The 24,367-nt window shown below is 39.4% G+C and overlaps 1 protein-coding gene across 1 annotated transcript in view; it reads right to left on the reverse strand.

Moving 5' to 3' along the window:
* ANK3 (ankyrin 3) overlaps nt 1–24,367 on the reverse strand; it is a 393,067-nt gene that overhangs the window by 238,535 nt on the left and 130,165 nt on the right. The window contains 3 exon segments of the mRNA XM_005671012.3: nt 6,009–6,107; nt 7,994–8,179; nt 15,446–15,544. Of these exon segments, the coding sequence (XP_005671069.2) occupies nt 6,009–6,107; nt 7,994–8,179; nt 15,446–15,544 (384 nt within the window).

Genomic DNA, 24,367 nt, shown 5'->3' on the forward strand with positions numbered 1-24,367 from the left:
GCTGGGGGACACTCTTATCCAGAACCGGTCCTTCAGCTCTGCCTTTCTGCTCTGAACACTCTTTGTCAATTCTTAGGTCTGTAGAAAACTCCTGCTGGCATTACAGCCATAACTTAGTTGTGCTTTGGGGAATTAAGGGGAGACAGCTGTCTGGTTGAGATTTTTTTGTGGCCTAAACAAATTATTGTGTCAGGACAGTGGGTTACCTGAGTCTGAACCTCTAGGTCCAGCTGGTAGGAGAAGCACTTTAAGGAAATCTCTAGATAATGTTTATCCACAAATATTGTTTTGCTTATGCATGTGCTGCACCATGTCGGCCTCTTATTTGGGCAGAACATAAAATCTGACACTTCCAAGTCTCTATCAACCGGCTGAATAGTTCAAATATTTAAAAATGCTACTCTTGGAGTTCCCATTGTGGTTCAGTGGTTAATGAACCTGACTAACATCCATGAGGATTTAGGTTTGATCCCTGGACTCGCTCAAGGGGTTAAGGATCTGGTGTTGTCATAAACTGTGGTGTAGGTCACAGACACTGCTCAGATCCCGCATTGCTTTAGCTGTGGTGTAGGCCAGTAGCTGCAGCTCAAATTCGACCCCTAGCCTGGAAACTTCCATATGCCATGGGTGTAGCCCTAAAAAGACAAATAAATAAATAAATAAGCTGCTCTCACTTTAACTGAAAATCAAAATACTTTATTCAAGTATCCTTTCTTATGACTTAATTGAATTCTGAAGGTGGCTCAACACCTGCTAAAACTTTGTTCAAAACATCTGATATTTGAGAAAGGCAGCCCAACTGGACTAGTTAGGGACCCACGCATGACACAGGTGCCAAGTTCTAGTACACACAATTAGAACATCCTGCAGCTCAATACCTGGGCCAGAGTCTCTCAGCCTGCCTGGGCAAAGTGCTTTCACAGATGCTAGTTTGGATAGTATGGGGAGTAGGAATTAAACCTTTGGAAATGTAATTATCAAAGATATTGTTAACTATGAAACTCACTGTTTTTGATTTTAGTTTTTTTGGCCATGCCCATAGCATGCGGAAGTTCCTGGGCCAGGGATCAAACACCACAGCAGTGACAATGCCAGATCCTTACCGCTAGGACACCAGGGAACTCCTAAAACTCTCTGTTCTTAATAGAAGTATTCACATGATATAAAAATCTTATTTGTATAGTTCCTGCTGTGGCACAGTGGGTTAAGAATCCGACTGCTGCAGCTCAGGTTGCTGTGGAGGTGTAGGTTCGATCCCCAAGCTGGCAAAATGGGTTAAAGGATCCAGCTTTGTTTTACCTGTAGCTTGGATTCAATCCCTGGCCTGGGAGCTTCCATATGCCATGGATGCTGCCATAAAAAAAAATATTTGAGGTATTTCACACACAAAAAAACCTGTCTCTATAGATAACTAAGTTTTCCTTTGTCAAAAAGTGAAAACTATATAATCCATCATTCCCTCTCTACTAAATATATCAAAGCCGTTAAGGCCTAAATTTATTCTCCAATTGTATTCACTTGTTCTTTCCAGTGGCTTGGTAATATTTATTTTTTCTGCTTCTTCCTTACATGTCTTATTTTGTATATTTTAATCTATAAACCACCTGAAATCCTTTTGGATACAAGTGAATGTAACACACAAACACACAAATCCCTAATCCTTTCAGAGATCAAAACCCAAAAGGACTACATAACAAGACCAACAGAAGGATATTTCATTCAATGATCTTCCCTACATGGGAGGTCAAATAATAAAGGGCAAGCGAAAGGTCAATGGCAAGAGTGAAGATTAAGTTAGGTGATCCATTATATTCGATTAAAAAAACCTCTTAGCCAGCCAAATATTAATCTGTCTTCTTCAATGAAAGGAATTTTGCAGGCATCCAAAAAAAGATTACTGGGATGCTAATCAGTAGCAGCTCTGGTGGACCTCGGTTCTCCTCCCAAAGAGAGGTAGGATGATTTGCTAAGAGAGCAAGGGGCACGCATAAATTCAGATGGGGTCAATGCCATCTCAGCGGGCTTGACTCAGAGAATGAAGCATGCTGACGCTGCAGTGCAGTCTTCAGCAGCTATTTTATTAATTCCCTGCGGCGGACCCAGGAGGCTGAACAGGTCTTCGTGGATAATTCAAAAGGGAATATTTAGGATGTCAGACAGGCTATCTTACACATACAGGGCAAAATTATACTACAAACATCAAAATAACAATCAAAGGAAAGGTGTTCATCGAGCAGGTAATATGCTATAAATCAGCATCACTGCTCCTTGAGGTGGGGGAGGGGGGTACATTCGCCACTGGCGGGGCTCTGCTTTCTTGCTGCATACGTTAACCAGCACCACGCAGGAGCAGAGAATGCAGTCTGGACCAGACACAGGAAATGATTCCAGAAGGGTTGTTCCTGCTCCTGTCCCCAGCAGGGAGCCATTCTTTAGGTCCTGCCCTCAGTCCAAAAAACCTCCAAGACCATATCTGCCTTTCTCCAATGATCTGTCACAGCCATGAAACAGACATCACGCCCCACCCTAAGACAAAGATCATTGTTGTTTTTTAACTTTACTTTTTTTTTTTGCTTTCATAGTTGCTCATGTGGCACATGGAAGTGCCTGGGCTAGGGGTGGAATTGGAACTGCAGCTGCCAGCCACAGCCACAGCAATATAGGATCCATCTGAAGGGCATCTGTGATCTACAATGCAGATTGTGGCAGCGCTGGATCCTTAACACACTGAGAGAGGCCAGGGATGGAACCCGCATCGTAATGGAGAAAACATTGGCTCCTTAACCCACTGAGCCATAACAGGAACTTCTTTACCTCTAACTTTCTAATCAGTACCTCTATCTCAGCCAATTCCTGATGCACACAATTTATAGTTAAGCAACTGTGGCTTAATGATCCTTTTTTGTTCTGACCAGGCAAAATCTGGTCCCATATGTATTCCAGGGCATCATAACTTCACCTGCTGTTTCTGCTACATTCCTGAGAGAACTGTGACCTTACAAAGACCCAGTTCAGGTTGGGAAGGGAGAGGCCTCTGCAGAACAAAAGGCTAGACAATGGATCATTACATAATAAAATTTCTGGAGATTTGGAAACTAAAATAGGCTTCTGAAGGCAACTAGAAGTTGCCTCAGCTTATACTCTTTATGAAAATCAGTTCTGATCCGACATCCTACAGTGAGCCATCCATCACCAATTGCACAGGGAACCATGGGTTCTCGGCTGTAAGCAATGGTGCTGGCTTCCTTGTAAGTATAAACCAATTCCACCACAGCCTTCAGCTCAGGATGCTATTAGGCCTCATTAATGAGGAACGGCTGGAGAAAAATGCTTTTCTAAATCAGCAAAAAGTCTGACATATAACATCTTTTAAAGAAAAGCACAAGGTGTTTTTAAATCCCATATGGCAGTTCAGACAAGGTTAACAACATGGGTCTGAGATCTCAGCTGATCTTTAATCAGTAAGTTAGCATCATTTGTAATTACCACCATCATTGTTTTAATATAAATGGGTGCTTTGGAAGTGCCTGAAGGAGTCTGAAAATACTGTAATTTGTCCTCTTAAATTGTTTAAACATTGCCCCAATCTCCTTATTTTCAGCAGCATCAGGAGATTTCTGAACAATAGCACAAAGACAAACTTCACACACGACCCTGACATGAGTTTTCCAAATGTCCTCATTAGAAGATGTGACTTAATGAAGTTTTCATTATACTGTGGATCACAGAAATGAAACCAGTAGAATGCATCATACAGACACAAGCTCCAGTTTTCACACCAGCAAGCCTGGTTGATACGTGACTTGAAGTGCTTAACTTTGTCCTTCCACATGTCACACTAGGCCTTGGGTCTGCCATGTTCCTGAAACCCAAGGATGCTGTTAATGCAATAAGAACCTAGCTCTAGAGTGACAAGGGCTAGCTCTTTTAAAATCATAAATGCTTTCAGCAGTCTGAGGACAATGGGAGAGGAAATAGCTTTTATATGAGGACAATCTGAGCTCTTATTAATTTTTCTAGAATGAATGAATTATAAGAAGGAAAAGAAAAATGAACCCCTAAGGTCATCAGAGGGAAAACTTCGGGGCTGAGATTCTGCCTTTTTTCATCTGCTAGCTCTGTGAACTGGACCAGCTACTGCCTATTTCTATAAAACAGGGATAAGAAATGCTTCTCTTTCTTCTCTTTTTTTCTTTTCTTTCCTTCCCTCCTCCCTTTCTTCTTCCTCTCTTTCTTTAAATTTTATGGCTGCACCCACAGCACATGGAAGTTCCCAGGGACTGAGTTCAAGCCACAGCTGTGACCTACACCACAGATGTAGCAATGCTGGATCCTTTAATCCGCTGTGCCGGCCTGGGGCTCGAACCTTTACCTCTGCAGCAACCTAAGCTGCTACAGTCGGATTCTTAACCCACTGTGCCACGGTGAGAACTGCAACACTTTTCTTGATATAATAAGGAATGAGATAGGAGTTCCCATCGTGGCGCAGCAGAAATGAATCTGTTTAGGAACCATGAGGTTGCGGGTTTGATCCCTGGCCTCGCTTAGTGGGTTAAGGATCCAGCGTTGCCATGAGCTGTGCTGTAGCTCTCAGATGAGGCGTGGATATGGCGTTCCTGTGGCTGTGGTGTAGGCCAGCAACCATATCTCTGATTAGACCTCTAGCCTGGGAAGCTCCATATGTCACGGGTGCGGTCCTAAAAAGCAAAAAAAAAAAAAAAAAAAAAAAGAAAGGAGAATGAGATAAAAAACGCTCAGCTTGGCATCTGCTTCAAAGATGATATTACTTTCACTGCTTCTACAACTAGTATTACACCTGTTCTCCCAGTTTGGTGTCTTGCCCCTCCTCCCCTAACAAGTGAGGTTTTAGCAAAAATAATACTTCAAGTGCTATGTTCAGAATCACAGTGATGCTGCTTGTGATGGAGATGCTATGCCATTCACTCTGCAGAGTGCTTTGCATACATGCCCTCTCCTAATTCTCACCGTGACCCAAAGAGGGAGTGCTGACATTTATTAACATTGTTATTTAATATAATAATCCATATTATGTCATCTTATCCATGAGGAGACTAATGTTCACAGAAAGTTGAAAGCTAAGACTGGAGCCCAGGGGGTCTGAATCCTGGGTCTATACATTCAGCTAAGGTCTCTATTCTGCTTCCTACTTTGTTTCTCCTTTTTTTTTTTTTTTTTTAGGGCCACATCTGAGGCATATGGAAGAAGTTCCCGGGCCAGGGGTCGAATCAGAACTGCACCCTCAGCAATGCCAGATCCTTAACCTACTGAGCAAGGTCAGGGACTTAACTGGCATCCTCACAGAGACAATGTCAGGTCCTTAACCCACTGAGCCACAACGGGAACTCCTGTTTCTACTTCTGATGGTGCTCTTCCTGATGATCAAGCCTAGCATTGGACTGGTTTCGACATTCAGAGCCTTATTACCCCTGATGGCTGAATTGCTGTCTGGGGCTACACGTGATATGATAATTCTTTTCCCCCTGAATATGAGCTTACTCAACTTACAGACTCTTGTTACTCATTCTGAAAGTAGGGGACAGAAATAAAAGCCGAAGCTCATTATCATTTGGGTTCTGAAGTTCTGGCCTTTTCCACACATTCCAGCTCAGCCCCACCTGTAAGATCAAGACCCTGATAGCAGAGCACTGTCAGTGCCACCTGACCCATTTTTAACTGTCTCAAAGTGTCAATGTGGGGAAGAGCTCAGAGTTTGTGGTCATGATGTTCAAATCATATTTCTATCCATTCACTTACATATCATCAGTCCCCCTCCTCCCAACCTTTGATCTTGGTTTTCTTATCTTGCTGGGAAATAGGCACATGTGTATAAAAGCAAGAAAATGCACCGGGATAAGTAGAAAATTCCAGCTTCTACTGACTGGCACTGCCCTTGGAGGTTGTCTCTTTTGACCTCCTCCTCATGTCTGGGAAGGAATGTTAAGAATCGTTGCAAATTGTTTATGGGCACTTGACATGGCAGCTCTTACCCGTGCGGTGAAGTCCACAGCGGCCGCCCGATTTAACAGCAACGTGGCTACGTTGATATTTCCGTAATGAGCAGCTATGTGGAGAGGAGTGAAGCCACTCTGTCAAGAAAACACAGCAGACATTCAACCGACTCATGCTGGCTCCTTGTCTGACACGTTACTACCACCACAATCCCGCCCAGATAAAAACGAGGAAGCAAAATATGCTGAGGTCCACATTCCATTCTGTACTAGGTTTCTTTCCATTAGTGCCAATTGCTCATAGGGTTTCAAATAGATGCCAAACTCACAGGCAGAGGAAGAGCCAGGAAGGAACCAAGGGTGGAGACTGAGCAATTTTAGTAATCCAGGAGCAGAACTATACACAAGCCAACATTTCAAAAAGTTAAAAGTGGGGTGATAAAAAATAACTTGATAGCTCATAGAAAGTTCGATTAGTCCCACTGGTTTATTATTGATGGTAGAATTGTCCATTGAATCTTGGTCAAAATTTAAGTAGTATTAGATATTCAATATAGAGTCAAATTAACCACCAGTAGAAGTCAGTTTTAGTGATAAAAGCAATTTGGGGGAGGAGGAGTACAGATACCACTGGTCTTGAATAATGGTAAATGCATTATATAAAGATATTGATGTGTTGGTCTCTTTAGTAGCAAACGCCTATTCGATAACCCATATTTCTGGATTATTCATACCGAAGTCATTTTACTTCCTTAAAAAATGCTAAAACATGCAGCGATTCACTTAGTCCCCAAAGACGTAAACCTTTTAGGAACTAGATGCATTTCTAAATCGTCAGCAAGCTTCTCAGCCATGCTAGCTATCTTAACTGACTCTGGTGAAGGGTGGGTTACCTGGGTACCCTTCTTGGATAACTTTCATTTTGCAGACACCACAGAGGGTAAGTGTCATGCAGAACTGTCAAGAATCAGTCCTAGATGAGTAGAATGACAGGGTTGTCTGCAGCTTCAGGTACGGCTGACACGTTTCCAGAGTGTTAAAACTCGTAACTACTGCAATACCCGTCAGTGTCAAGGATTCCTCATACTTCCTTGCAACCACCAGGTTCAGCTGCAGAAAGCCCTGGTAATCAAACTACTATCTTCTCTGGCACATGCTCCTTTGAGGGCGGGGGGGTGGAAAGCAGGTGTCTAGCCTACAGAAGGCAAGGCAAAGAAGAAGGGAAGGAAATGAGGCAGCAGCACTACGGAAGGGGCAAATGATGATGCAGATATAGATCATATGGACACGTATATATATATATATACCTCTGTTGTTCTATTCACCACCATCTAGGTTAACACATTGGGAAGCAAAGAGGAGGAAAAAATGAACGGTTAGTTTGCTGTCGGTGACATGGGCAGCAGAAAGCTTGTGACGGCTAAGGGATGAGGCTGGAAGCTCTGAGGGAAGCACAAGAGGCACAGAAAGAAAGCTAGACTGAATGAAGGGCTCCACAGTGTACTACTGCACCGGCCGCATTTCCTTCACAGAGACTTTAAAGCAATACGTGTCCCAGACCACGGGGGATGCTGGCTGGATGCTCTGGCTGCCAGCATGCTTTCCGCAGCTGATCAATACTCAGTGCATTGCCTACTGTCTTAGATGTCAAACAAAGGTTTATTTTGTGCACCCTGTTATTAGCATTTTGTACAATTTTCACCCTGATGTTTGAGCTGAAGTGTTAAATATGTTAAAAAAACATATGTTCCAAGGAAGGAACATTATCAGGTGCATATCAGTTGATTTCTCTTGAGGTAGCCTCCTATTAGCACCCATAAGGTGGCACCCGCAGTCCCCAGCTTTATATGTCCCCAACCTTATGTGCCAAGGGGGGGACATGCCTTCAACCGGATGACTAGGAAGTAACATGTTTGGGGCAGTTAAGTGGCATAAGCTTGCCCGAAGGGAGCCTGGGCAGTCTTTAGGTTTGGGTGGCTAACAGAGGGTGGTGGCATGGCAGGTTCGTGTCCCAGGTGCCTCACCTTTGATTCCACATCTGCATTGTTGTCATTCTGCAGCAGCAGGGCGGCGGCTTTCGTGTCATCTTTTCGGGCTGCGATATGAAGAGCTGGAAGACGCACTTTTCCTTTAGTGTCATTTTCTAGCAGGAGCGAGACTACTTGATCATGACCTTGTTGCAAAGCTACTGCCAGTGGTGTGAAGCCATCCTGCAAATAAATGGATGAGTCAAAATTGGCCCCTGTGGATATTTCCTTTTTTTCCCCCCCTTTTTGGCTGTCCCACATTATTTGGAGTTCCTAGGCCAGGGGTCAGATTTAAGCCACAGCTGTGACATATGTCGAAGCTGAGGCGATGCTGATTCTTTAATCCACTGTGCCTGGCCAGGGATTGAACCTGCGTCCTGACACTGCAGAGATGCTGCTGAAGCCATTGAACCACAGTGAGAATTCCTGGATATTTTCCTTTTGATTAACACAGGAGAAGATGACTGAGTGACCAAGTGTCAGTTTTTGTTCAGGGTTACTAAAGCCAACATATTCAAGTAGACATATAAGTGAAAAGACATTATACATATATTTAATATAATACATGCATTTGTGTGTGTGTTTACATATATGTGCATGTGTATGTATGTATATATTTATACACCAAATCAGAAAATAATAAAAATTTGTAATAAGCTTATGGGTTTTTTCTGTGGAAACAGTGATATACATTAATTGGGCAAATTTTCAAAATACACAGAAGTACTACATACAGAAGAAAAAGATGCCAGCATGTCAGTATCCCTAAAATAATCTCAGGGAAAACAATAAACTTTCAGGTTAAATCCAGGCAAACTTTTCAAAGGAGTTCATTTAAATAAGCTGTAAACATTTTCAGTGATATTTGATTTGGCCATGCCTGCACCATGCAGAAGTTCCAGGGCCAGGGTTCAAACCTGCACCATGGCAATGACCAGAGCCGCAGAAGTGATACCACCAGATTCTTAACCCATTGAGCCACGAGGGCACTCCTTCCACTGATATTTTAAAACTAGGGAATATCATGTCTGGTACATCACTGTGCCTTGTTGCCTGGTGCATAGCCAGTGCTCCATTAGCATTTGTGAATTAATGAACTACAGTCGTTTTTAAGAAAGGTATATATGATGAGTTCTTGCTGTGGTGCAGTGGGTTAAGAATCCAACTGCAGCAGCTCAGATCACTGCATAGGTGTGAGATTGATTCCCATCCTGGGGCAGGGGGTTAATGGATCTAGTGTTGCCCCAGCTGCAGTGAAAGTCACAGCTTTGGCTTGGATTTAGTCCCTAGCCTGGGAACTTCCATTTGTTGTGGGTGTGGCCATTAAAAAAAAAGAGGCAGTATATATGAAAGACTATTGGCTTTTCTAAACAAGAAAGAAGGGATCATGAAAAATGTGACTAGAATAAATTCAGATGTACACATATATCTGTACAGAGTCTTCCCAGGGTGTTGTCCTGGGACTTGACAAAGAGATTTCACTGTGGTTAATTAATTTGTGGTTGATCTGCCATTGCTGAGTGTCAAATAAATAGCACAGAGTAGTATATCCTAAGACTGACCCACAAATTTTAATTCTGCAATGCTTTCATCATCACACACTTGAAAGAACATTTCAACATTACTTTTACTAGACAATTGGTAAGTATATTACTTATTATTTTATTCCGGTCATGATATTTGGTATCTGCAGTCCTTGGGGAAGAAATAGAAGACTGCTCTACTTGAAGAGTGTTTGCAAGGAAGAAAGAGAAAACAAGGTTCCTTGCATACTAATGTCTTGTTGGTCTTCCTAAAAGACCTTTTTCATCATTCTTTTCCTTCCTGGAAAACCAATAAGGGCTCCTACCACTTTTGTGACTGAATGCAAATCAACACATTTCTATTCAAGGATGTGCAAAATAGCAGCCCAGAGCACCTGACAGTATTGCCCAGGCTCTTCTCCTAGAAATTTTGTATAAATCTCCATTCTCCTTACCAACTGTGCAGATTCTTTCCACCTGAACATCTAAACTCAAGCTATATATGCCCTACGCTGAAATGTCCTCCTCCTTGCCCTACACAAATCACATCTACCTATGCTCCAAGCTTCAAGATTTGGCTGAAGTTCTACTCATTCCTTTCAACTCTTCCAAGATCCACATGAGGAACAGGATGAGCATGATTGTAACAGCAGGATATTCCCTGCAACCATAAGCTAGGTAACAGAAAGGCTGGATACAACCTAGAGGTCACCAAAATGATATCACAGGTTACACCTAAGGACAGAACATTGATAATTTAATTTAATAGTAGGAGAAAAGTCATTTACATAATTCTGTAAATATGTGGTTTTATTCTCACTAAGATAAGTGTGTGTATTATGAACATGTACTAAAAATCTGGATGAATAAACAAAATATTATCTCTAAGGAGAAATTAATGGTGGCTTTTTCTTCTTTTTGCTTCCTTCCTTCCTTCCTTTTTTGTCTTTTTAGGGCTGCACCTGCAGCATATGGAGATTCCCAGGCTAGGGGATGAATTGGAGCTGTAGCCGCCGGTCTATGTCACATCCACAGCAACATAGAATCCGAGGTGAGTCTGCAACCTACACCTCAGTCACAGCAATGCTGGATCCTTAACCCACTAAGCAAGGCCAGGAATCGAACCTGTGTTCTCATGGTTACTAGTGAGATTCATTTCTGCTGATCCACGATGGGAAATCCCTTATTGTACCTTCTCATTTATGTAACATATTACTTTCGTGTGCAGAAAAAAAAAAGGCACTTAAAAATGGAGTGGTGAAAGGTAAAGTGTGTATTAGGAGTTAATGTTGCATCCCACTTTTAAAACCTGAGCAAAGGTGTTTCCTAGTGGCTCAGTGGGGTAGGGATCTGGCACTGTCACTGCTGTGGTGCAGGTTCAATCCCTAGCCCAGGAATTTTTGCATGCCACAAGAGTAGCAACAGACAAAACAAAACAAAACAAAAATCTGAGCAAAATCTCAGAGGTAAAAATGACAGCTTACTTCTTTCTGAATCAAAATGAAATGGCTACATTTCCACTGATAGGAACTTTTAGATCCACAAGGCCTCTCCATAAAGGAAACTACTTTGCCCCAGAAAATCAACTGCAGCTAAGTCTGTTAGCATTGACAAGAATGTGCTTCCTGCATAAGCCAATTAAATACACAAAAGATACCAGCTCTAAGGTGTTAATAGCTAAAATTAGCAGCTCCAGATTTTGTTTTCAAACCAAGTTTAAATGGTTTGGTTTGCTCTGTGGAGTTATTCTTAGGAGAAAAATATAAACCAGAAGGAAATTAGTTCAGAGGCTCCATGAGAACCTTTGCTGCCTGATAATTGGTGCTTAATATATGTGTTCAATAAATGAACAAATAAATTTACCTCATACTTCAGAATCTTAATTAGCAAAAGAAGAAAGATACACATGGAAAAGATATAGTATGCAGTACACAGTCATACAGGAAAGACTGAAAACCACAAGCATGCCAGAATTATATATATACACACACAAGGTACATATGGAAAAAAAACTGTACTGGAGTTCTCACTGCGGCACAACAAGATCAGTGGCATTTCTAAAGTGTTGGGACACAGTTTGATCCCTGGCCCTGCACAGTGGGTTGTGGATCCAGCATTGCTGCAGTTACAGCTGGGATCTGATCTCTGACCTGGGAACTTCATATACCATGGGGCAGTCAAAAAAGAAAATAGAAAGTATTGAAGAAACTTGACAATAGCACATCACTTAACAAATTCAAAGTCTTATTAAAATTTTTCCACCTAAGGGATCCCTTCATTGCTCACTACTGTTTGTTCTGTAAATACACTTTGGTATAAAGTGACTAGTGAAAGAACAAAATCATAGTCAGAAAACTGTGTGAATGAAATAATCTTGTTTCTTGTGTTTTTAATTCTCTAATAACAATAATTCAAAAGAAGAGATGAAAAACTCAAAGCTTCAGGAAAAAGGAAAAAAAAAAAAAGCAACACAAACTTCAGCAAGTTTCCTTGTGGCACAGCAGGTTAAGGATCTGGTGTGGCGGCAGCTGTGGCACAGGTCATAAATGTGGTGCTGGTTTGACCCCTGGCCTGGGAATTTCCACATGTCACAGATGTGGCCAAGAGAAAAAAGCTCAAAGTTTCAAATATCTCTAGATAATCAGATAGGTGCTGTTTATGTAGTAATGTACCAGCAACACTCACAAAGACATGGATGTCATTTATTCTTAGAACAGTCATTCATTTTTATAACATATATACATATGTATGACATATATGATCTTTCCTAAAAGACTGAGTTAGTGGGCTGAGGATCTCATACACTATTTCTCTTTTTTTTTTTTTATTTTTAGTATTGTGTTCTAATTTGTTTTCAGCATGACTAATACCATTTCTGTGACAGCAATAGACAAGCATTCTCTTTAAGTTGGTTGTAATGACTCTTTTGGAGCTTGAAAGCTTAGGAAAAAAACAAAAAACAAAAGAGAACTCAGTGAGTTATTGATAATTCGCTCACAAGGTATTTTTGATCTAGCAATAAACTAGGCTTATGTTCGGTTTGAAAGGAGAGACACTTCACCATCTGTCTCTCATAGCCTAAAAAAGAATACTACCTGCCTTTCTTCACAAATGAAGAAAGTACTGTGGAATTGCTTTCACCAGGATATTTATTTCAGTATTTCCATCCAAAAATGGGAATGGGCTTTCTCTTTTGCAACTACCTCCCTCCTGCTGCCTGTCCTCCTACACATTGTGATGAGTGGGGCACGTCATACCTGAGGGACTTGCTTAGGCCACCTACTTCCCAGTGTGGGGAGAAGCCTTGCTCTGTGCCTACACATGCTGCTCCATTGTTATCAACCATTTGTGATTTCTCACCTAGCTTTAAGAATATTTTTATAAAAACAATATTTTTATTTTATTAAATATTTAACTATTTTAAATACATAAATATATATATATATTTTTTGCTTTTTGAGGGTTGCACCCATGGCATATGAAGTTCCCAGGCTAGGGGTTGAATGGGAGCTGCAGCTGCCAGCCTACACCACAGCCATAGCAACGGTGGATCTGAGTTTTGTCTGTGACCAGAGCTCATGGCAAAGCTGGATACTTAACCCACTGAGCAAGGTCAGGGATCAAACCCACATCCTCATGGATACTAGTTGGGTTCATTACCACTGAGGCACAATAGGAACTCCCCAAAATATAAATTTTATTATAAAAATAAAAGTACTTCTCAAGATAAAAATCCCAACGGGGAGCTCCCACCATGATTCAGTGGGTTAAGAATCTGACTGCAGTGGCCTGGGTTGCTGTGGAGGTGTGGGTTTGATCCCCAGTCTAGTGCAGTGGGTTAAAGGATCCAGTGTTGCTGCAGCTGTGGCAGAGGTCGCAGCTGCAGCTCAGATACCATCCCTGGCCCAGGAACTTCCATATGCGTGGGTGCAGCCATAAAAAGAAAAAAAATTCCCCAATAGTACTGAAGAGCGTAAAGTGAAAAGGCTTCCTTCTAATTCTCAGAATAAATGATTGGTAACAATACACCATGGACATTTTCCTGTATCAGTACATAGAGTCTTGCTTCATTGCTAATAATGCTGAATAGCATCAGCATTTTACTGTATAAGTGTAGCTCTATTTATTCAACAGCTTTCCCATTGGTGCATATTTAGGTTCTTTCCAGTTTTTATTTTTTGGCTATAACCAAAGCACATGGAGGTTTCCAGGCCAGGGACTGAACCCGTGCCACAGCAGTGACCTGAGTTGCTGCAGTGAGAGTGCTGCAATGACAGTCGGCATTGTCATGATCCTTAACCCACTGTGCCACGAGAGATCTCTCCCAGTTTTGAAAAATTTTTAAAAAATTGTTGTTACTAGTTATGCTTTTGAGCTTTTTCTATAATAAATACTTTTTGCCTTATCTTCTAATGTATAGGTAAAAGGTATATAACTATTAATTTTTGATAGTTACTTCTAAGTGCTCTGCACAAGTGTTGCAATCAATTGTCAGCTTCACCAATACAGTAGGAAAGTTCCAATTTTTTTCTACCCTTCAAGTTTTTTCCTCATGCCATAGGCAAAAGACTATCTCATTCTTTATCTGATTAGTAAAGTAACATTTCTTGAACTCTGAGTAAGGGTGAGATATTTTCATACATTTACAGGCATTTGTATTTCTTTTTGTGTGAACTGCCTCTTTGTTTATTTAGTGGTTTCCCCAGAAGACATGATCATGATCTAAAAAACAGGGAAAGGTTATATGCAATTCCTGTATTATCATCTTTCTTGTGCCATTCAGGAAACATGTCAGAATGAAAGTCAAAGAAGCTATGTGACATGGCTAACCCTGCATCTGTTCTAATTCATTGTATTATTAAAAATAAAGACTACTCTAACACTAGCCCTTTATTATTAGCAAGAGATTTCTAGTGATACACTTCATAGGGGATCACAATCTTTCATCCAGATTAGTCTAAAAAATACACTAGAGTTCCCATTGTGGCAAAGGGGGTTAAGAATCTGATGCAGTGGCTGAGATTACTTCGGAGGTGTGGGTTCTATCCCCTGTGCAGCAGGTTAAAGGATCTGGTGTTGCTACATCTGCAGCTCAGATTCAATCCCTGGCCCAGGAACTTCCATATGCTGTGGGTGTGCCATAAAAAAATAAATAAATAAACTATATTACCTAAAACAGTGCAGTACTAGTGACTCCAATAACTTTTTATTTTTAAATAACTTTGAGACTGCAAGGTTTGTTTTTTGTTTTTTTTTTAAATACCACCTTTACTAGTATTTTTTTATTCTTCTTCTTCTTTTTTAATAGTTATTTCCCCAATACAATTTTTTTTCCTACTGTATAGCATGGTGACCCAGTTACACATACATGTACACATTCTATTTTTGCACATTATCATGCTCCATCATAAGTGACCAGACATAGTTCCCAGTGCTACACAGCAGGTTCTCATTGCTAATCCAAAAAAATACTAAACTAGTATTTTTAAATATAGCATACTAGTTTTGTTTTGAAGTGTAAATAAACCCTATTGTTAAAATTATGCTAACTTAAATTTGGGAAAAACAGATTTAAAACTTGTTTTATCACAAAAATATTTCAAAACAGTAGTGCCTTTGAGGCAAAATTATAAGAAGCAGAAAAGTGTTCTTAAGCAAATATGTAAATAGTAAATAAATAGCTCAATGTTAGGGTAGAGCCAGGCATTTTTAAGAGCAGAAAGGGTATCTATGCCATGGAAGATTCCTTAAAGATTAAAAAATCAACTTTTCTAATGTATTTTATAAAAAACTTATGAACCCATACTTTAATATACAACAGCAACTGAAAGACCAGTGAGATGGATTTTTAATCTTATAACTCCAGGCTGATAAAATGTCATAGAAACACGTGAATGTACCCAGGGAAAGAAGCATAGTATCTTACCTCCGTGGCCAGGCTTTGGCTTGCACCATTGTCAAGAAGAAACTTGACAACTTCCAGGTGGTTCTCCTGGGCTGCCATATACAATGGCGTGAAACCATTCTGCAAAATAAGAAATAAAATGTTTGTGGCTTTTTAAAGCAAATCTCTTTCCACTGTAATGATGCTATTATATGTTCTGGGACATGCTCACATATAATAATTTAAATAATAATTATTAATAATTGTATATTATATACATACATTTGCTTTTAGGGCTGCACCCGTGGCATATGGAGGTTCCCAGGCTAGGGGTCGAATTGGAGCTATAGCTGCCGGCCTACACCACAACCACAGCAACGCAAGTTCCGAGTGGGTCTGCACCTACATCCACAGCTCATGGCAATGTGGGATCATTAATCCACTGAGAAAGGCCAGAGATTGAACCCGCATCCTCATGGATACTAGTCGGGTTCATTACTGCTGAGCTACGATGGGAAATCCTATAATAGCAATTTTAATTATAATTTTAAAAATATTTTGATGTAGATATTCATATTTATTAGAAAAACCTAAGCATGATAGTGTAAGTGGATTTTATAAGTATAAGTCACAATTATACTTCATAATTTATAGTTTGAATGTATGTAGTTCATAGCTAATAATCTAGATATATACATACCAATATATCCATCTTAGATAAATATATACATTAATTTAACCATCAACCACTTGTAGAGTGCCTACCCTAAGTAAAGGATTTTTACTAGATGCCATGAGGATATAAATAAAAATATATTTGGTCATTGTCCCAATGAGTTTTTTATTCAACACATAATTATTTATTTTAAATAAAATATATAATACTTTTACATAAAAGTAAGCACCTGAAATAGTTCCTACTTTGGAAGGAATTTATATTAACTTCATATAGCTTCAAATTTTCCACAGATGGGTGAGTTAGAGCGAAGGAAAAACACCAATTTGAAAATGATACACTTCGATTTTAAAGTAGAACTCAACTAGTAGTCTACTTTTTGTAAGTTCCCTTGTTGCATTTTTTTCTAAAGACATGTTCAGAATACATGCACACACACATTCGCATATTGTATATTCTAATGTGCATGTTTATCTGAAATGTGCCCAAATGCTAAGGAACTTGGAAGTAAATAACTATATCTTTAGCCTCTTACTAAAAATATGTTGCATATGTGTGTTTGTTCTCTAGAACAATGTAGTTCACATCTGTGAAACACTATAATATGAAAAAGTGTTGTAATACATATACATCAAAACAGGTAATTTTCAAACTATAATAAATTCTCTTCGAATAAATTTTTCTGAATTCCATTCCATTTAACTGAATGATCTGGAAATTTTGTTGTATACATTATGCAATCTCAAATATAAATATAAATACATTCTCAATTAAATGCTATCAAGTATTGATCAAACTTTTGTGATTCAAAAGGTTTAGGTTCATCATTAGAACTATCAATTACCATATGATTACTTTATCCAAACTCTGGAAAAGTAATGTGAATAATACATAATTCAGCCTCTGGTACCCACTTTTCATGGCTTATACTTCAGAATGAGAAAGTTCAAAAGATCCTTGAGCAGATCTCAAGGGTAAGTGATATCACATAACAAACCTACCAAAGTGTATTTACTTTTTCATCAGAGAGTACCTCTCTTCTACTTACTCTATGTGACACATAATTGCAACAGGCTATGCCATTTGTTTGCCAAGCTCAAGATTAGAGCCACAAAATTAAAGGCAGTAGAATATGACACAGTGTTCAACCTTCTTCCTTTTAAATTATCTACTTAGTAACATCACTAAATTTACTGTTATTTTGTTCTGTCATGAAAGGAATTGATGAAACATGGAATAACTGCAAGCCAGGGTGTGTGTGTGTGTGTGTGTGTGTGTGTACGTGCATGCATGCACATTTGAGTGGGTTTCATCTTTATCACTTTGCAGAGCTATGCAGGAAACTAAAAGGTAGTTTAGGATGATCCTTTATCATACTGCTATTTTCTCATTTCCTTATTTGGACAAAATGAAAGATTATTTAATCCTTGGTTGATTTAACTATCTCTTAATCAAAACAAAAGGAAAAAAATTAAAAAAGAAAAGAAAGGTGAAAACCAGCTTGGTGCACTATTCACAACAGCCAAGACATGGAAACTACCTAAATGTCCAACAGGCGAATAGATTAAGAAGATGTGGTACAGATATACAATGGAATATTACTCAGCCATAAAAAGAACAAAATAATGGCACTTGTAGCAATATGGATACAACTAGAGATTCTCATACTAAGTGAAATAAGGCAGAAAGGGAAAGACAAGTACCTTATAATGTCACTTATATATGACATATGAACCTATGTACAGAACAGAAACAGACTCACAAACGTAGAGAAAAGATTTTTGGTTGCAAAGTTGGAGGGGGGATGGACTGGGAGTTTGGGGTTAGTAGAGGCAAACTATTACATTTAGAATGGATTGGGCAGTGAGGTCCTAATGCACAATACAGGGAACTGTGTCCAGTCTCTTGGGACAGAACATTATGGAGGATGTTATGAGAAAAAGAACATATCTGTATATCTATATATATCTATGACTGTGTCACTTTGCTATATAGCAGAAAGTGGCACAACATTGTAAATCAACTATATTTTAATTTAAAAAAAGATTAAAAAAAAAAAAAAGACAACCAGCATGGATTTTTTTCTTATCACTCAAAGAACTACTGAGTATCTGTCTTTTCCACATCATCCAAGATTTCCAGGCAGAATTCAGATTTTAGGCCTTAGGAAAAATTCCAAAATGGATGTTCTTCTCTCAGTCATAAATATTAATAGATAATACATGTCAGTGTATTCTTAACTTCAGGGCAGAGGTCTGCTATAGTTCAAGGTTACCTCAGAAATACGGGTCCACCTACAAATATCTGGTTTCCAGCGCAATGTCCCTGTACTGTTCTTTTTTTTTTTTCTTCATTTTTAAAAATTTTATTGAAGTATAATTGATTTACAATGTGGTGAGAATTTCTCTTGTACAACAAAGTGACTCAGTTATATAAATACTACTTGGACCGTTATAGAGGAAACCTGCTAGAACCATACATTTCATGACCCATGAAGGAAATCCAAACCCAGGCACTGAGGTTTAGGAGATTCTGTTCTTACAAACCAGGAACTTCCATAGCGTGGTCATTAAGTACAACTTTTATTTTTTTATTATTTTGCTTTTTAGAAGCTGCATTTGCAGCATATGGGAGTTTAGGCTAGGGGTTGAATCGGAGCTGCAGTTTCCGGCCTACCCCACAGCCACAGCAACCCCAGATCCGAGCTGCATCTGTGACCAACACCACAGCTCATGGCAATGCTGGATCCTTAACCCTTTGAGTGAGGCCAGGGATGGAACCTGCATCCTCATGGATGCTAGTCAGGTTTGCTACCACCGAGCCACAATGGGAATTCCCCTAAGTACAACTTAAATCATCCCATGTGCCCTTCTCACAGTGAGAGAGAGTGAACTGTATACAACTGGAATGTCTCATAAATAATATTTATAAATGAGTCACAGCAAATGGGGCTCTTTAATTACCAGTTTCCACAACAGCTTTTCCTCTTCTGCACGCTTCCATTGTGTAGTTCTTATTTAGAAAGCTGGTCATATTCTGAGTGGTTACATTCTTTCATATATTTTTTCTTTTTATATATGTTTATGGATCTATAATGCACATATCATAAAAGTCACTTTTTCAGAGTGTCAAATTTAGTGGTTTTTTAGTATATTCACAAAGTTGGGCAGCCATCCTCACCATCTAATTCCAGAGCATGTCCTCACCTGAGGAAGAAACTCTGGATCATTAAGATCCACTTCCCATTTCCACCACTTATTTGTTTTCCGTGTCTATGGATTTGCCAGTTGTCAACATTTCATGTAAATGGAATCATACAATATATGGCAGTGGAATTTCCTGGTGGTCTAGATGGTTAAGGATCCTACTTTGCCACTGCTGTGGCACAGATTCGATCCCTGGCTTGGGAGCTTGTGCATGCAGCAGGCTGGCCAAAAAATATGGCCATACGTATATATGGCATTAAATGGTCTCATTCTACCTCTGCTGACTATAATGACAAAATGTTTTTGGTGAGGCCTCCACAACAGAAATTTCAATTTTACAGTAGGGCATTTGAGTGTGTGTGTATTAATTTTGCCCTATTTTCTCTAGAGGAAGTACCTCTTCCTTAATGGGTAGGTAGGATAGAGTCTTGATTGGACTCTGTCCTTCTTCAATCCCAGGGTTGATTCATGTTCATGACAGCCTCTGTTTGCTCTCCCAGGTCAACTCTCTGTCCTTCTCAACTTCGTTTTCTGCTAAATCTCCCCTCCCCACACTCGAATGACCTGCAGGGACCATAGTCAAAGGCAACTTCACCCCTTAGCTTTGGATAAGGTTTTCCCACTCCATCTACCTACTTTCCAAAGCTGCCTAAAAGCTTTAGCCTTCTATTCTGTGGATTCCTCATAGAATTCCAAATTGCTAAAGTTATTTAGGTTAAAGCAACAGAAACCAACACCAATTAATACAAATTCCAACTACTGAGAAAGGATCAACAAGGTGAGAACACACAACACTAGTTACGGTTCTAGGAAGATCATTACAAGCATCCTCTGGAAGAGAGTGAATAAAAATATTACCCTTACTTTCTAGCACCAAGAGGCTTAAGGCATAAGTAATTCAGTGTGGTAAACCTAGAGCTGTAATGATTTTCTGTGAAAAAGTACCTGGATTGGGAAGATGGTCAGATTTCAGAGAGAATCTTCTTTTTCTCGCAAGGAGAAAAAAGTACATCACTGGTTTTATGTGAATTTTCTAGCTTAGGAAGTTTCCAAAACAAAGAGCTGGCCAAAAAGAAATATACAGGGAGCCCAATTTACATTTCTTTTTCTATAACAACAATAGACTTAATTCTCAAAAGGCAGAGCAGCTCAAGACAGTACTTTTTTTTGGTCTTTTTTTGCCTTTTCTAGGGCCGCTCCCGAGGCATATGGAGGTTCCCAGGCTAGGGGTCTAATCGGAGCTGTAGCCACTGGCCTATGCCAGAGCCACAGCAATGCAGGATCTGAGCCGCGTCTGCGACCTACACCACAGTGCACAGCAACGACAGATCCTCAACCCACTGAGCAAGGCCAGGGATCGAACCTGCAACCTCATGGTTCCTAGTCGGATTCGTTAACCACTGCGCCACAACAGGAACTCCCGTTTTTGATGCCTGATTTTATCCAATATCGTCAGTATTTTCTGTTCTGCAGGTATTGTGGTGTTATTATAAGTGTTGCAGTATTATTTTAAGGATGTGAAGCTGCAGACTTACAATTTTATAAACAGTACTGAGGCATGCTGCCTCATAACTGCTACTGAAAGAAGAAAGTCCTATTTCATTTGAATAAGGACAAATTTCATCCATGAAATTTTCTTATTCTAGTTTCCTACAACCAAGTCTTTGTATATTATAAAATGCTGTTATTAACTAAAATGTTAAGGGCATGGTGACAGATGTGTACTGATTTATATATAATGGTTTTTGGGGTTTGGGTTTTTTTTTTTTTTTTTTTTTTTTTTTTGGGCTGCCATTTGCCATATGGCGCTCCAGGGCCAGGGATCAGATTCAAGCCATAGTTGTGACCTGCGCCACAGTTGTGGCAATGCCAGATCCTTTAACCCACTGCGCCAGGCTAGGCACTGGAGAGACACCCGTATCCTGGCACTAGAGAGACACCAGTGATCCTGTTGTACCATAGGGGGAACTCCTACAATGCTAATTTTTATGAAGGTCAGGTCTATCAGAGATATGCTACTAGGGTCAAAGGTCAGAAAGCTCTATCTGGACCACACCCACTGGCCCATGGCTGACTTCATCAGCATCTGACGTCCTGCCGTAGGATACATTAAAAAACACAGCAAGACTAAGGAGGCACTGGATTAATTAAAGGCTCTTGTCTTTGTTAACACCACTGTGAAAACCTGTCCATTTAGAATATTTTGATGGTCAAAATATTATTTGAATAGACTTTGCTTCTTTATAAACATAGTTGCTCCTTATATTACAGTATAAAGACAGAGGAAAAAAGAGTGAACGATGTCATTTGACATGGAAGTTTGAGGTTTTTTAAGAGCAAACACTGTTAATCATTGTTGTACTTAGTATAAAGTATTAAAGACTTAATCATAATAGAGTTCTTTAAAATCATGATTTAAGAGCTCCCTCTGTGGTGCCATGGGTTAAGGATCTGGCATTGTTGCAGCTGTGGTGTAAGTCAGAGCTGTGGCTGGGATTCTATCCCTGGCTTGGGAGCTTCTGTGTTCTGCGCATGTGGCCAAAAAATAAATAAATGAAGAATAAAAATAAAATCATGATTTAATTATCCAACCCAATCTCTTTCTTAGGATGGGCCTAAATGAATGTTAAGTAATATAAGGAAGAACCCATTAACTTATCAAGACCTAAGATCAAGGCAATGACAAGATTGATTACAATAATACCTAGAAATTCCTAGTTTATAGAGCCTCAGTTTATCAGAACTTAATATTGTCCAATGCCACTTTTATTTTCAAGGAGAATTTTTCTATTTAAGCAAGGGCTCTCTTTATACTATTTCTGGGTGGCTATTAAATACTCTCTGTAGGTTAAAATTTCACATAGGGATACTATCTTTCTTGAACATTAATAGTCCTGGGATGTTTCATATTCTGCCACCTAAATGGAATTTCATTTCATTTCATGGCATTACTGTTTGTTGTTCTTTATAAAAGTTGCTTTTGAAAAGTTATTACTTGGAATTATCTTTGAAACTCCATTCTGCTACATGGTGATCTCATTACTTATTCTGTCCATGGAATGATGTGGTTCAGAAGGCTTCTGGGGGCAGGTGTCCTGAGGAAGGGGGGCATGCTTTATGGTCAAGTGTGTGCAGGGCAGTCCAAGCACAGCTGCAAAGAAAAGGGAATTTCAAAGCCCATGTTCTTCTCCCACACTTCATCATCAGGAGAGAATGTGTGTAAATTGAAATCTAATCTGGTAAGGATTTTATTTCAACTAGAGCTTCTTCCAGACATTGCAGAGAAGGTTCAAAACTATGCCTCCTCTAAACATGAGTCCAAAATGTGTGCAATGTTTCAAAGAAGGAGGTTAATTTTTTTCCTTCCTCGGGGGGGGAGTTGGGGGGGAAGAAAAGAGAAGGAAGAGGAACTAAAGAGTGTTCCCACTATCTCAGAGCTTAACGCTAGTTATTCGCTAGTGTAAAAAAAAAAAAATACATAGGGGCATTTTTGAAAATTGGTTTAAAAGCATAATGCTTCTCTTGTGGTCAGCTGGTGTGCAGTTCTCTTAAAATACTATACTTGTCAATATTCAACTCTGTATTACTTCTTTCCTGAAAAGCATTATTACTCCAAGAGAAGGCTCATAGGGAATCAGAATAAGGAGCATAGATGCTGTAACAAAGGTCCAATCACAGGGAGATAGAGATTGGACCAGTTATATAAGAATTTATAAGCTCGGAAGTACAGTGCAATTTTTTTTCCATGACACCGATATTTAATGTTGTTTAAGAGCTATCATCGCTATGGCTGTGGTAACAAGGGAGGAAGTCACTGCAATTCTGTCGACCCATAAATATAGGATCCTGTTATCCAAAGGTAATTGGTACTGGAAAAGGATGAGAAACTCAAGTGCACTTAAAGCAGAGATCAAACAATAAGGTCATACTGTACAGCACAGGGAGCTATATCCAATCTCCTGGGATAAACCATGATGGAAAATAATACTTCTAAGAGAATGTATATATATGTATGACTAAGTCACTCGGCTGTACAGCAGAAATTGGCACAACATTTTAAATTAATTATAATTTAAAAAGTTTTTAAAATAGAGATCAAAGGTCCATGGTAAATAATGAAAAAAAGTTAGATTGAGACTTCATCTTGAAAGAGAAAACCAGAAATCGTAAAAGCAAGTTTATATGATTTAACCAAATGTAGTTTACATTGCATTTGTGGGCAAGTTCTCAGAAAGAGTGAAGACCAAACCAAATGTGCTTTTTGTGGAAAAAAGTGTTTGCTTTTTTCAAACAAAATTACACAAGGGCTTGATATCCTTCACTTTTTATTTTTACAACAAAAGCAAAAAGAGTCTTTTTGTAAAAAGCTATTTGGGTACCAAAGAGCTCATCTAGTTTTTTTTCTTCATTCCATCTTTTAAAAAAATTTTTTTATTGGACTATAGTTGACTTATAATGTTGTGCTAGCTTCAGGGGTACATGAAAGTGAATTCATTCTTCTGGTACTTATCGATTTTGTATATTGTAGTATGTATATGTTAATCCCAAACTCCCAATTTATCCCTCCCTCAACCCAATGTATTCTCTTTGGTAACCACAAGTTTGGTTTTGAAAGCTTTGAGTCTGTTTCGCTTTTGTGAATAAATTCTTTTGTCTCATCTTTTATTATTAGATCCCACTTCATTTAATTGTTTGATTTTTCGAATCATTCCTGTTTGAAACGCCTGTCAGGAAATCATCCTAATTCCTCACACCGTCTGGTCCACTACTGCTAGAAATCCATGTCCCCGCAGTGCGGCTGTGCACCCAGCTGTCCCTCAGCTTCACTTTCTCTTGATGTCATGAAATCCTGCACTGTTTGCAAAACTTGCAGCTCTGTTCTATAATCAATTTGTTCAATTCCGAACGCCCTGGGGTAGATACCAGGACAGAGGCCAGCCTTCAGCTGGAAGGAATGTTTGGGTAGAGACCTGTTTTAAAAATGGTCGGGTCCTTCATGGCTATTTGTGTGTTATGATGATGGTTGCTCTCCTACACAACCTCACGTCTTTGGAAATGAAAAATATGGATAACAGGAACCTA

Source organism: Sus scrofa, chromosome 14, assembly GCF_000003025.6.
Source record: "Sus scrofa isolate TJ Tabasco breed Duroc chromosome 14, Sscrofa11.1, whole genome shotgun sequence".
NCBI classification, from domain to species: domain Eukaryota; kingdom Metazoa; phylum Chordata; class Mammalia; order Artiodactyla; family Suidae; genus Sus; species Sus scrofa.